This window comes from Peromyscus leucopus, chromosome 20, assembly GCF_004664715.2.
Source record: "Peromyscus leucopus breed LL Stock chromosome 20, UCI_PerLeu_2.1, whole genome shotgun sequence".
NCBI classification, from domain to species: domain Eukaryota; kingdom Metazoa; phylum Chordata; class Mammalia; order Rodentia; family Cricetidae; genus Peromyscus; species Peromyscus leucopus.
Window position 1 is genome coordinate 3,841,026 of NC_051080.1, and position 15,366 is coordinate 3,856,391.

Consider the following 15,366-nt stretch of genomic DNA (forward strand, 5'->3'; position numbering starts at 1 on the left):
AGCAGTCCAATCGGACACAGAGCCTGACAAGCTAAGGACAGCACAGGGAACGTTCTTAAACTGCAACCCGGGAGCTAGGGAGACGGTGAAGGTGTCTGTCTGTCTGTCTGCTGTACAGACCTGGGGAGACGGCTCCGTGATAAAGGTGTCTGTCTGCTGTACAGACCTGGTGACCTGGATTTGGGCTTTGAAACCCACATAGAGGCAGAAGGAGAGAACCAACTCCATGAAGCTAACCTCTGACCTCCACATGTGTGCTGAAGTATATGCATCCACTCATATACAAATAGTAACAATAAATTACGTCTAGGAGAATGCAATCTAGACAAGGGAAATGGACTGTCTAGACATCTGTCATTCAGCAAACTCCTGTGGAGAGTGAGAGTATGTGCCACAGCAAGTCAGTGGTCCTTAGGCAGAGCAACAGAGACTCACAAAGGCAGGCCACTGTTGGCTTTGTCCAGCGCTGCCACGTGGGTGTCCCAACAGCTCCTAGAACACTGTCATTCCTCAATAAATATGTATTGTTGGCCTTTTCTCTTAAAGCTATCTAGACCATAGATAGATAGATAGATAGATAGATAGATAGATAGATAGATAGATAGATATAGATAGATATAGAGATAGATAGAGATAGAGATAGATATATCTGTCTAGAGCTCAAAGATGAGAGACAGGATGAGCAGAAGGAAGTATCCTGCACAAAGCTTCCCATTTTCTTGTCACTCCAAAGACAGTCACACTTGGCCAAGAGAGAACGATTTAGAGAGGAGTCAGTTCTTGGGGCCATGCCAGAAGGAGAGTTAAGCTGCTGGCCCCTTCTGGAAGTGTGCTAACTGAGGCACAGGGAAGTTTTCTTCTGGACTTCAGATACTTTTCAGCACGGCTCAGTAGGCCACTGGTGGCCAGAGCACTCAGCTCTCTCCGGGTAGGAGCTGAGAGCTAACAGGGACCATGTCCTTATTTCTTAAGCTGTTGAAAGTAAGTGTTTAGGACTCTTCATCAAGATGTGTCCACCTCTTTCACAGACACCCTGACATTTAATATAAGATAGTTCGGGTTTTATTCCTTAAATGAGACTATAATCTTCATCAAGATGTAGCTGTCTCTTTAAAGAAAGCATGACACTTAATATCAGGGAGAGTTTTATTTAAAGGAGCAGCAGTTAGCTTGAATGTTGAGGTTTAAAAGTGGTTTTCCAGGGTAATTTGGACAGGTCACCTTCCTGCCATACAGTGATTGTACAAATTTATCACCAAGATGCTACTGAATTAAATCAAATAAACCCAAAATGTCAGCACTTGATTTCCATGACTTATCTTCTAAACATGTTCTTTAGTCTTCTGTTATCTGCTATATTTAGACTGCTGAATTTTCCAATTTTAAAGATTATGTAGCATTTGAGAAAACACACACACACAGATGACTAGGGGTGTAACTTGCTGGTAAAGTGTATAGAAAGGATGGATGAGAGCCTGGGAACTGAACTCAGATAATGAGTACATGCAGGCAAGTTCTAACAATATGATGTTGCAGTATTAACTTCTTATTCTAAAAGGTATTAGTGGTAGATGTTACTTTCCACTTGTACTGAAGCAGTCACCTTCCTAAGAAGCCTCTTGACATGGAGAGACGGCTCAGTGGTTAAGAGCACTGGCTGCTCTCTCAGATTTGGTTTGATTCCCAGCACCCAAAAGCCAGCTCACAACCATCAGTAACTCAACTTCAGTGGTTCTGATGTCCTCTTCTGGCCTCTATGAACAGTGCACACATATTGTGCACAGACATATAAACACAGGCAAAACTCACATAAACATAGAAAAAAATAAATTTAACAGCAACAACAAAAGCAGCAGCAGCAGCATCTTCTAGGAGTAAAGGGGAGGCAAAAAAAGAGTCTGGGAGAAGTGGACACATTTGGAAGGAGGAGGAGGAGCCTACCAAGATCCTTACAATGCCACTTTAAAAAATAGCGCTAAATGTCATTTTCAAAATCTACATCTCTATGGGGTAAAACACACAGAGAGGTAATGTCTTCTTTTGATACAGAATTTATATTACATAGTTCATCCAACTCTCAACCTATTCCTTCTGAGAAAGACAGATTCAAGAACAAAAGGAGGATAAACAGAAACTGAGAGAATGTACTAGTACTTTCCTTACCCGGCACCCGATGCTAACAATGTACCTAAGAAGAAAGCTTATCTGAGAGGGTAAGTATTGAATGGAACAGTGAATAACGATCAGTAAGTTCATGAAATAGTAACAGCAGGTAACTGAGAGGCAGACAGATACTAAAATGTAAGATGGGAATTGGTGGTAACCAACACCAAAGTATTCTAAAGTTCTTAGATGAGGAAAATTGAGATACTTAAAAATTAAGTTAGTATGTATTTTCAAACTCCCTTCGTTAGGTCTTGCTGAGGCAGGGAAGTGCTCTAACAGGAGCTCCTCTGAGCCCTAGAAGATAAAAACAGCTTTTAAAGATAGAAACTCAAAGCTTGACGCAGGACAGCGAAGTGACGGTGCCATAGTGGCTGGTGCTTCCTCACCTGTGCCACGAGACGCAGGTCCCTGAACACACTTCCTGCCAACACTGACAGCCCAGTGGACAGAGGAGAGTGAAAACAAGGCATGTGAGCCAAGGGGCCATCAGAGCACGGAACACCAACACCAGTTAGAGACCAACGGAGCTCTAGGCACGTCTTAGCAGCTCCCCTTTGGAAGGGCATGTTCTCCGAGCACAGTGAAGTGAAGAACCACTTACCTTAGGAAATAAGGCAGACAATCCGGGTGTACAACCCAGGAAATTCTGTCAAAGTTCATGAACCAACTTAACATAAACAAAAAAATTACAAAAGGAACCTGCAAACAATAAACCAGAGAATAAGCGAGTTCTTTAAAGAGACAGACACGGGGGAAGACCGTGGGGGTGACGATGGCAACAAGACAGACAGACAGACAAGCAGAGACTCCAGAGAATGCTGTGATAGCACAATAAATCTGGAAGCTTCAATACAAGTAGTTTTCTAGAAAAATTAAGCACACCAAAATTGGCTCACAAAGAAACCGAAAACTGATGACGTGGTAACTTAAGGTGGAGATGGAGGCCGGAGGACAACATGCAAGAACCAGTTTTCTTCTTCCAGGATTTGGGTGCAGGGGCTCAAACTCAGGTTGCCAGCCATGAGGGTAAGCACCTCTGCTCCCTGGGCCATCCTGACAACCGTAGGTGAAGCTTCTAAGGACGCTGTTGTAGTTGGGACTTGAGCGAAGGGGCACCTAGATTTGTTGTCTGTCCTGTGATACAACACCCTGACAAGCTCAGAGGAAAACCAGTTATTGAAGCTTACAGCTCCAGGGTACAGTCCATCATTGTGAGGAAGGAAATGAAGGAAGGAATGTGAGACAGCTAATCATGTCCCCAGTCAATAGCAGAGAGAGAATGAACGCATGAAAGTGTCTAACATTTAGCTCAAGTTTCCTACCCTTGCATAGCCAGGACCAAACACAAGGAATCGTGTCATCCACAGGGGCTGGCTCCTCCCTCATCAATGAACACAATCAAGATAATCCCCACAGACTTGCCCACAGGCCAACCTGATGCAGACAATCTGTCAAATTAACAAAACGTGTGTGTGTGGGGGGAGGTATTGAATTGGTGGTATTGTAAGGGCAATATTCGGAAGTCATCAATATAATTAATTTGAAAAAGTTGAAATAGAAGTGACTTTAAATGGATTAATATAAAGAGACAGAGGCAGGGGAATCTCTACGAGTTCGAGGCTGGCCTGGTCTACATAGTGAATTCCGTCTCAAAAAGAGGAGGAGGAGGAACAGAAGAGTAGGACCCGGGCCCCAGAGGGCTCTGAGTTGTAGATCTGCATGTGGGAGTTGCCAGTGTTCCAATGATGAAGCCACAGTAATAGTCCATTGTTCTCAAAACCTGGTTGCTGGACCAGCAACCTAAGCATTATCTGGAAATCTAATGCAAACTTTCAAATTCCATCCTAAACCTATTACATCAAAAATCCAGACTTGGCCTGCAATCTATGTACCTACAACCTACTGCCTGGGAGAAGTTAAGGTGTGGGGCCTTGTTGTAAGAATTCCAATGCTTGCCAGCTGTGATGGTACACAACTTTAATCCCATCACTCGAGAGGCAGAGGCATCCTGTGAGTTTAGGACAACCTGGTCTACATATCAAGATCCAGCCAGGGCTACACAGAGAGACCTTGTCTCAGAAAGGAGGGGGAAAAACAATATTTAGTGCAAGATTGAGTTAGCAAGAACATCAATGAGGAGCAACAAGAAAGTAATGTTTTTAAGTAGTCAGTCCTACATAGACATGCCCACAGGCCAGCCTGATCTAGACAATCCCTCCTGGAGACCTTCTTTCCAGCTGAGTCTAGACTGTCAACAAGAAGAGTTCAGAAGACTGTGAGCACACCTTCAGTCCCAGCGCTCCAGACGCAGGTGGATCTTTCTGAGTTCCAGGCTGGCCTGTTTACAGAGATACACTGAAAGACGAGAGAGAGAGAGAGAGAGAGAGAGAGAGAGAGAGAGAGAGAGAGAGAGAGAGAGAGAGAGAGAGAGAGAGACAGACAGACAAGTGTGAACACGAATCAATTTGGTGGTGGAGCTTCAGGTGCTGGTGTGGGCTGAGGAGCGCCACTGAGCAGAGGGAGGATGGAGGTGGGCGTGGCTAGCACAAAGGGAGGGCTGCTTTTTAACAGGACAGCAGTGTGCATGATAAAGGGCTCCGGAAGATCTGGCTGGGAGGGAGGCGCCTGCAGAGGTGCAGGGGCAGCACTGTGCCACCGTCAGTCAGAAATGCTCCACAAGGTGGTAGGAAGAAGCAGGCCCACTTTTGCTGGGGGATGGTCTGTATGTCAAATTGCTCTGATTGGTCAATAAATAAAACACTGATTGGCCAGTGGCCAGGCAGGAAGTATAGGTGGGACTAACAGGGAGGAGAATTGAGAGAACAGAAAGGAGGGAGGAGACACTACCAGCTGCCATCATGACAAGCAGCATGTGAAGATGCCGGTAAGCCACAAGCCACGTGGCAAGGAATAGATTTATGGAAATGGATTAATTTAAGATATAAGAACAGTTAGCAAGAAGCCTGCCACGGCCATACAGTTTGTAAGCAATATAAGTCTCTGTGTTTACTTGGTTGGATCTGAGCGGCTGTGGGATTGGCGGGTGACAAAGATTTGTCCTGACTGTGGGCAAGGCAGGAAAACTCTAGCAACAAATGGCACCCAATGTGTTGGCAAGAGTTTCTACCTAAAACCTGAGAAAAAAGAGTCTAAAACAGAGCTAAAAACAGTTCCTACTTGTCTCTCTCAAGTTAGCGGCAGTCTGCATTTTTGAGCTACTATGGCAGGTTCCTAGTGTGCGAGCTCGATCTGCAGTATCGCAGGAATGAGGCCTTTGCAAGTGGCACATTAAGCTGCGTGGTGGATTTAGCCTTTGCTAGTACAAAACAAAAAAAAAAAAAAAAAAGAGAGAGAGAGGCTTCTGGGCTACACGCTGCTTTGATAGAAGCATAGACCTACTATTTCTGAGAGTTGATGGCTCCCAGAGCTGGCAGAAAATGTACCACCGCCATGTTGGAAAGCTGAAGTGGGCGGAGCCAGCAGCCTCAGCACCCTTTCAGTCTTAGAATGGTGCAGTTTAAAGAAATAGGCTCAAAGTAATATAAAAAATAAGCCACATAAAGATGGCTACCACACAGAGAATCTGGATTATGTTCTCTTTGATATTCGTAACTGAAAAAAACATTTGGTTACAAAAGCTGTTGAGCTATGCCAAAATGTATATTTTAAAGGTACCTTGACTTCAAAATTTGGATGTAAGGATATGTTGCTTTGGAAAGGAGGCTCTGCTTTTGTTTCCACAAAAAGTCAGAGGCTATGGATTTGTTCCAGATTAAGATACATCAGGTTGGACCAGCCAAGACCACCTGAAAGGTCTCTGATGACACCAAGGCCCAGATAATCCAACATCCAGAACCGTTTCAAGGCAACTGGCTCAGACGATACACCCTCACGGACTACTTCATAATCCTAAAATTTTCTTTGTGTCCCCATAAGATACAGCACCCCTCTCCAGCAGGAAGTAGTAAGAGAAGCTACGCCCAAATTCCCAAATATACCAAGCTGGCTTTGGAGATGTGTAAAAGTTAAAATCTTGCTCTTTAAAAAAAAAAGAAAAAAGAAAAGGGGAAGTGCTGTGGGATGGTCTGTATGTGCTCTGATTGGTCAATAAATAAAACACTGATTGGCCAGTGGCCAGGCAGGAAGTATAGGTGGGACTAACAGGGAGGAGAATTGAGAGAACAGGAAAACTCTACCTAAACAGTTTCCCTCAGTATTACCGCTTTTTCAATTTTTCTTCTCTTTAAAATTAATTTTTGTGTGTGTAGAGGTGTTTTGCCTGCTTATATTTTTGTGCACCATGTTCATTCAGTGCCCACAGAGGCCAGAAGAGGGTGTTGGATACCCTGGCACTGGAGTTACAGAGCGCTGTGAGCTGTCATGTGGGTGCTGGGAATTGAACCTGGATCCTAAGGAAGAGCGGCCACTTAACTGCTGAGCCACCTCCCCCATACTCCTAAAACCTCCACAGACACTGCACCCTCCCTGAATGGACGCAGCATGCACCACTCCCAGTGCCTCGTGCCCAGTTTCAGAAAGGGGAGGAGCATTTGGGATCCAGAGCACAGTCCTTCTACCTGGACAGATAACTCTGTTAAGCAAAATGAAGGACTAGAAGTGAGTGGGCACAGACGGAGGAAATTGCAATCTTTAGGCAGGAAGCTAACAGAGGGGTAATGGAATGGCTTCTAGTTCCTTCATGAGGTCATCTGCACGGGCAGTTCTCCTGGAAGATGTGCACACTGTCTTGGTCTACTGAAAATAAACACTCACTAAGCAGTCGTCCACCTAGGATTTGGTTCCCCATATAGGTCTGCCCACAGGGCAAGAAGGTGCTGACAATCCAGGTTCCTCACTGTGAACTCATCGACTGGATTTCAAAAACTAGGACTTGGGGGATCTCATCTCCGCATCACGGTCCCTGGACTCAGTGGACGCTGGAGGGAATCTAAACTCCTGCCCTGAAGATTGAATGCCAAGCGCTCTGTCCACTGAGCCGCTCCCCAGCCTCTCTTTCTATTGTTAGGTTTCTGGGCTTTCAGAGGTTATAGGCCAGGTTCTTAGCTAAATAACAAATCACAATAACATTCCCACCTTCCCTGCTCCATCATACATCATCGCAAATGCTGGCTTTTCATTAGCTGCCATCGACCAATTCCTACCTCTTCTCTCTCAATTTATTTCTACAACCATCTGTTCATAAGTTATTTTTAAATCGACTAGCTTTTGTAGGAAGGGTACCATTGGGCCTCTGATTCTGTACATTCCACATCCATGGATTCATCTAGACTTGGACGGCAAATATTCTGGGGAAGAGGCTGTCCACAAAAATGTGTGCAGACTCTTCCTTCCTGCCGTGGCTCTAAGCAGCACGGAGGAGCGGCGGTTTAGGCAGCACGCGCATCACGGTCGCATCAGAAGTAAGCGGGAGATGATTGAAAACATATGGCAAGCCGTGTAGAGATTACAGTCAGACACAAATAGAAGGGATACAGCATTTTCTGTGGGAACCTTGAGCAGATGCAGATTTGGTAACTACAAGGGATCCTAGAACCAGCTCCCTGCAGACGCTGGGGGACAATGATGAAAATGTTTATTTATTCTATTATTCATTCAACAAATATTCACAAACTATAACCCTATGCCACATTTAGTCTGACAACATGAGAGACCCAAAACTTCATGGTATTTATAACTGAGCAATTGGCTTTGTAAAGAACAGACTTACAGAAACAGATTTTGATTATAAAGGGAAATTAAAAATGAAAATATTTTTAGTAATTATGATTAAAGCAGCACCTAGCTATCCAAAGAAATGCTGAGGGGAATCTGTGGTTGGTATGTAACAGGAACAAAGCATGTCTTTACAGAAGGAGGAGGAGGAGGGGGAGGAGGGGGAGGAGGAGGAGGAGGAGGGGAAGAGGAGGAGGAGGGGAGGAGGAGGAGGAAGAGGAGGAGGAGCAGGAGGAAGAGGAGGAGGAGGAGGAGGGGAGGAGGAGGAGGGGAGGAGAAGGAGGAAGAGGAGGGGAGGAGGAGGAAGAGTAGGAGGAGGAGCAGGAGGAGGGGAGGAGGAGGAGGAGGGGAGGAGGAGGAGGAGCAGGAGGAGGAGGAGGAGGGGAGGAGAAGGAGGAGGAGGAGGAGGAGAAGGAGGAGGAGGAGGAATAGCAGCAGCAGTGCTGGAGTGGCGTGGCTTCAGCTGGGTGTGGGGTGCACACCTTCGGTCCCAGCGCTGGTCCACACAGCAAGCCCAGGCCAGCCCAGGCCACTTAGTGAGTCCGTGTCTTAAAAAACAAACCACCTCTTGGGGCTGGAGGGCCGGACCTGAGGTTAAGGGAGCGTGTGGATCTTGCCCTCCTACAGAGGACCTGGATGTGATTTCCAGCACCCACTGGTGGCTCCCAAGAGCTTGTAACTCAGGGATCTGAAGCCCTCTGCTGACTTCCCTGGGCACCACACTCCAGCACACAAAACTTTCATGCACACAGAATGACTGAGTAAGTGAACTGCTTTGGAAAAATCAAATATAAACCTGATGCTGGGATGGCATGACAGCCGCCGAGTGAAAGCGCTCGCCATCCACCCTGAGAGCTGAGTTCAAGCCTCGGGAAGGAGGGCACCAGCTCCCAGCAGCTGCTCTCCGACCACAACATACAGACAGGCATCTGACACCTCGGAGGCAAGGACAGGCAGCCGGAGTGAAGCTCAAAGGCGCGCTGAACTTTCTGAGGGAAGGAGCCTGGCGGTTTCTTACAGAAGTAGAAACCAGGAAGACTGACGGAGGCGTTTGGGGTCCTGCCTCCACATCTTCTGTCCCCCAGCATTGGCACACCCTGTAATAGGCATCTGACTTCTCTCCCCGCCTTGCTTTCCTTGTTCCTCTCCATCACTACCAAAATCTGCATCTGCTCAAACTGCTTATATACATACACATACATACATACATACATACATACATATATACATACATATGTGTGCATATATAAAATGCAGTTTTCCACAGCCTGGAATTTCCTGTCATTGAATAGACTCAGTCACTCACACACCACCATCCAAACTCTAAGCTGTGGTGATATTTTGTTTGTACTCTAACAAAATAAAGCTTGCCTGGAGATCAGAGTTCGGAGCTAGTAGCCACTAGAGGCCAGGCAGTGGTGGCACACACCTTTAATCCCAGCACTTGGGAGGAGGAAACAGGAAGTGATATGGCTGGGCGGAGAGAGGAAGTGATAAGGCGGGGTAGAGACAGGAGCTCAGCCCTTTCAGTCTGAGGATTCCTAGAGGTAAGAAGTCTCTAGTGGCTGCTGCTCTGTCTCTCTGATCTTTCAGCCTTCACCCTGATATCTGACTCTGGGTTTTCATTATTAAGACCAATTAGAATTCGCACTACACTAGGCAAATTATGTAGTGACCTCAGGTGTCTTTAAAGTGCCCAGCTGAGACTCTTTCCTCTGCTCCTGCCTGTTTCTCTTCCCTCGTGAGAAGGTGGAGGCAGGACAAACAGATGACAGCCATCTCCTAAGACAGTATGTCTTTGGCATTAGAATACTGAAAGCACGTCTCACCCCATACCTTGGGTCTGTGGGCTGTACGGAGACAGGAGTTTGGCCCTCTTCTTTTCATATCCCTTCTGGGTGATGTCCCCTAAAATAGCAAGAAACAGAAATAGGTTATGCATTCTCCTTATTTTGTGCTTGTTCACTGTAAAAAGAAAATTAATTACAGAGTGCTCAGAAGCCCCACATCTAGAATGGAGTGTACAACCTCTGGTTCTTGGACAAGTCTTTGTCAAGTGTGACGCCCCACAGGCTTGTCCCTCATCAACCTTGCACAGCACCTTGCTACACACAGTGACAGAGACTCCTGGAATCCCTCAGCACCCTCACTCCAAATGGAATGGCACACAAGCACCTGACATGCAAAAGGGGATTTACAAGGCCCTTCTGCTAACACTTGGGTCGGAACCTGCGGCTGGAATTCCCACACACCCTCTCCTTGGTTCACTAGTTTGTTATTTATATACATGGTTGTTCTTTTCTACAAGGTTAAATAAAACATACAAATGAAGTACACATACGTACAGATACAATAGAATGAGCTGATAAATACAAATACTGCCTGCACTCCAAGAAACAGGTGGATGGGCAGTGAGCAGACTAGAGGAACCGCACAGGCCCAAAAGGCATTCCAGGGAAGATAAATGCTTAAAAGCTGTGTCAAGAAATACAGGTAGTGAAAAACACACAGCACAAGAGAGTTTTCTGGGGGAAAAAAATGAATTTTTTTTTTTTTTTTTTTTTTGGTTTTTCGAGACAGGGTTTCTCTGTGTAGCTTTGCGCCTTTCCTGGAGCTCACTTGGTAGCCCAGGCTGGCCTCGAACTCACAGAGATCCGCCTGGCTCTGCCTCCTGAGTGCTGGGATTAAAGGCGTGCGCCACCAACGCCCGGCCAAAAAATGAATTTTTTAATCAGAGAAAGATTTATTTAAAATGAAGTTTTCCATATAACTCAATGCATAAAAACAGAAAAAAGTTTGTAAGTAGCATAAAAGGTAATTTGAGCACACAACTTCCCAGTATTCTTCTAAAGACTTACATATTTATTTGTGTGTGCACACAGAAACCAGGAAGCTGTTGGAGCCCAAAGGCTCTGGGCATTTACAGGAATGAGCATCAGGATAGGACCCCAGTTCCCATGTTGCACAGCAAGAGCTCCCAACCACAGAGCGTTCTCTCCAGGCCCGGTTGTTTTCAACTTTGAGACAGACGCTTGCTATATGACATGGGCTAGCTTCAAATTCACCATCTTCCTGCCTCAGCCTCCTGAGTGCTCACATTCTAGATGGGCGCCACCACATGTGGCTCTACGCATTCGTGTTTTTAACATTTACTGTTTATACGCCAACGGATGAGGGAGAGTTTGATGACAGAAGGCTGAACCCCGGGGTGATACACGGCTGCTGTTGCTGGCTGGCTTCAGGTACTAGACAGGACAAATGGGGGGAAGGAAGCTTACTGAAGACGGACAGCAAGACTAGCTGCCCCAGCCCACTACGGGGGTAAAGGTTTGAAAAGAAGCAAATGGATTAAAGAGAATGTGAGGATGAGCCACGAGAGAGGAGGAAGACTGGGTTAGATTCCTTAGCAACCAGATGAGCACCTGCGGATCGTGAAACAGCAGCTACATTTCTGATGGACAAAGACACGGAGCTGAACTTAGTGCGCGTCTGTGGGACACATGGAGATCCCCATCAACAGGGGGCGTACAGACCTAGAACTCAAAACCATGGATTTGGACTCATGGATACTGATAAAAATAAGTTACATTTCTAAGTTATCCGACAACCTCTATAAAAATTCTCGTTTAACAACTTCACTTCTATGAATGTATCCAATATTGTATTTATATGTGTACAAACAAAAACAGTGAAAGAATGCCCCATTCTTGTGGTGAGAAACCTGCAAACAAGCCAGCTGCTTATCGGTGACTTTCAGCCAGCAGCAGTAGTGAGGCCCTGAGGTGGAGGTGGGGCGTTTTTGTCTCAGGTGGAGAATGAGAAGCTGTGAGCACGTGGGAACAAACAACTGGTATACTCTGCATGGGCAGGACAGCCACACAGCACAGGCCTCTCCAGACAACTGGTATACTCTAAATGAACAGGACAGCCACACAGCACAGGCCTCTCCAGACAACTGGTATACTCTGCATGGGCAGGACAGCCACACAGCACAGGCCTCTCTAGCCCAAAGAGCAACAATGCTGAGCCTAAAAGGCCCTGATCCAGGTAGTAAGACATAGGCATTCTAAATACAGTGCGAAAGAACAATGTCTAAATTTGTACCATGCAAACAGCAACAGCAGATCAGTGGGAACATGTGACCTGGTCTTATAAACCACAGACCTCGGTATGTCTGCACAGAGACGTGTAAATCTAGAAGACCAGGGACCAAGTGAGTTCCCCTTAGAGAGTGGACCAGGTTTGATTTTGATTTATACCATCTCATTTCCCCATAAGCCAGATACTGCAGTGCACACCTATCATCTAAGCACTGGGAGGCAGAGGTAGAGGATTACTGCAAGTTCAAAGCCAGCCTGGTCTACTTGCTGAGTTCTAAGCTGGCAAGGGCCATATATCAAGTTCCCATCTCAAAAACAAACAAATCTTTTTCCACTAATAAAGAATGAGGCAGGCTGGAGAGACAGCTCAATCGTGAAGTTTTCTACTCTTGTAGATAACTGAAGAGTTCTCAAAATCCACATGCATGTAACTCCAGCTCCAGGGGAATCCTATGCCCCTTGGGTATGTGCACACATGTGTGCATACCCACACAGACACAGGACACAGAATTTTTAAAATCTCGATTTATTTGTATTTTGAAGACGGAGTGAGGACTAGTGAGAGAGCTCAGGGATAAAGCACCTGCTATCGAAATGAAGCCCCCAGTTCAATCCCCGGTGCTCACAGGAGGGGGACAAACACCCACATGCTGCCCTCTGACCTGGGTGTACGAGCACGCGCACACACACACACCATTTTTTAAATTACATAAACAGGAACAACCATATATGTATATTTGCTAGCATAAAACAGCCAAATTATCTAATGGGAAAAGAACAAGCTGAATTACACTTTGCACGTGCAGTCAACTGTGGAACAACAATGTCTTTAAGCACACACGTGTGCACTAAAACTGTGACTGCCTCTCTTCTGTGTTCATCTCTGCAGAGCTGGGACTGGAGCCCAGGGCCTCGTGCACACTGCCAGGGCTCTGCCTCAAACTAACAGCAGTTTCATGTCCTAATCTTCTACAACAAACCCATTATTTCAAGAAATTTAAATTTTTCATTTGAAGTACACACTGAACTGTGCAAACTAAATCACAAGATTCATCTGCTTCTCTAATAAAATAGTAAAAGTCAAAAACAAAAACCAAGACTCTTCCCATTGGCCAATGCAAGAATTCAGGTAAACTCAAAGAATTCGCACAGTGAACAGAAGAAGAGGATCCTGCTACACAGGAAACCTTCGCTGAAAACAGGAAACTATTTTCACTGTAAAGTAAGAGACCACTCCGTACCTTCCCACTCACAACCTCCTCTGGTCTCCTACTCTCTGGTGTAGGGGGTGGGGCACTGCCAGCAGCCATTCCTGCTAGTGAAAGGCCTCTACATGGCTTTCTTCCATGCTCACAGTCTCCATCACTCATTGTCAGTAAATAATCTGACAAACTTGGATTCGGCAGCTGGGACATCCATCAACACTGAGTGTCTCGGGTTTTGAAAGGGTCAATCAAGAGAGTCTAATGCTGCCATGCCAATTAGCTCGGGTAGATTTAGAATTGAGCAAAGACATTAAGGAGACCCGGAAGAAACAGAGTGGCCATAGGCATGTGAAGACTGTGATGTTGGCCCCTCCGAGGCTTGTCTTCTACCACAGTTCCTGTTCCTCCTCAGGCTCATCTCCTGCCACCCTGTGCACACGTGTGTGGGAGCACTTAGCACAGCACTGGTATTTTAATGATCTGTTTACACCTCTGGCTCCCTGCTAGACTGCACTTGAGGGCAGGGACTGTCTTGTTCCACGCAGTGCGCCCCCCCCCCCCCACAATGCGCACTTGCTGAACCAGAGACTAGAGGGATTGGGGAAGCAGAAGCAATGAAGACAGTAAGTCAGAGACATGTGCAGCTGGGGGGAGAGCTGGAAGGGACGAGAAACAAGTCTTGACTTCAGCAGGAGCTGAAAGGCCTCAGGAAAGGAACCCAGAGAGGTTTACTGGGACCTGACAGCAGACCTTAAAGGTGACCAGAACAGAGGGCAGGGCATGGCGGCCAGGCCTGTAATCCCAGCACTCAGGAGGCAGAGGCAGGCAGGCCTCCGTGAGTTTGAGGCCAGCCTGGTCTACAGAGTGAGACTTTGTCTAAGACAACAAAACAACAATAAAAGTGACCAGAAAAGCGCTTGTACAACCCGGGGAGGAAGGGACAAACGCACACCATGGAGCCTTGGCTGTGGAGGAAGCCAGGGAGATGCAGACACACGCCACTCCATCATGCCGTCCTTGCACGTCTGTGTCCTGCCCAGCAGGTTCGGAACTCTGCCCTCACGAGGTGCTCAGAGGGCCCTGCCGCCGCACTACAGCAGCGCCTCTTTTCCATCCTGACCCCTGTCACTGCCTGCTGCGCTGCTGTCCTGCAGGCCGCTGCAGGTGCTGCAGACCAGCGAAGGGCTTCATGCATGCTAGGCAAGCGCTCTACCACTGCCCTACAATCCCAGCCTTGATCATTTGTTTTTTAAAGATTTATTCTCTTGTTAATCCTCCCTTGCCCCTCCCCTGGGTGTGTGGTGGAGTCGTTCTCTCCGCCCGCCCTCGTGGAGGGCTCCAGGGATGGCGCTCAGGCCATCAGGCTTGGCAGCGAGCACCTTACTCACTGAGCCTCTCTCCAGCGTGGAGTTTTTTGAGAACTAAGCAAATACAGAGATCGGCTTTTCCCTGCCACTAAGATAGCACGTTTTCCACCCACGCGTATGCTTATCAGAGAACACCTGTCCAAAGGTCTGCAGCAGCTGGCTACGGAAGGAAGTCCAGGGTCATAAAAACAACCAGCCGGCCAGGTGCAGCCTGAGACCCATGCACCTTACACAGTCTAGTCACCTTCAAAATTCTGCCTGCCTCAGTGAGGTGGAGAAGACCCCTGATGCTGCCGTGAAGTTGAGTTGACATCCTCACACAGACATACATGCAGGCAAGACACCACTGCACACAAAATAAAAAAAATCATTAAAAATAAATAAAAATGAAAAACTGCTAGAGGTGGTAGCAAGATGGCAGCAGCCACTTCAAGTTCAGTAGCTGGGGCAAAACTCGGCCTGCGTGAGTTTCATGCCCACCTATTGCCAAACCTAAAAAAAGAAAAGTTATAAAAAAAAAAGTTATCTTCAAACTGATACCTCTTCCCACTTATTCAAGCTGTTACATGGAGATATTAGGTCAGGAAGGTAGCAGACGTTAGGACGTTCGGACGGACGGACGTTAGGACGGCTGCGGAGTCCACCACAAGTTGTAACAATTCAGACACAAAGAAATGTTCACAGACCCACACCGAGGAAAAGAGAAATATCACTGGGAATGCCAGTGAGGCCCATCTGGAGGCTGACCTGAAAAGGCACAGGAGCTACGAGATACCTAAGAAATTCTTTTTATTA

General features: G+C 46.6%; 1 protein-coding gene across 4 annotated transcripts in view; it reads right to left on the bottom strand.

Annotated features, from left to right (window-relative positions):
- Window positions 1-15,366, bottom strand: part of Dip2b (disco interacting protein 2 homolog B) — a 202,453-nt gene that overhangs the window by 112,375 nt on the left and 74,712 nt on the right. For all 4 annotated transcript variants that reach the window (XM_037197366.1, XM_028874585.2, XM_028874586.2 and 1 more), the window contains exon 2: window positions 9,736-9,807. In XM_037197366.1, the coding sequence (XP_037053261.1) occupies window positions 9,736-9,807 (72 nt within the window). The remainder of the gene's footprint in view (window positions 1-9,735; window positions 9,808-15,366) is intronic.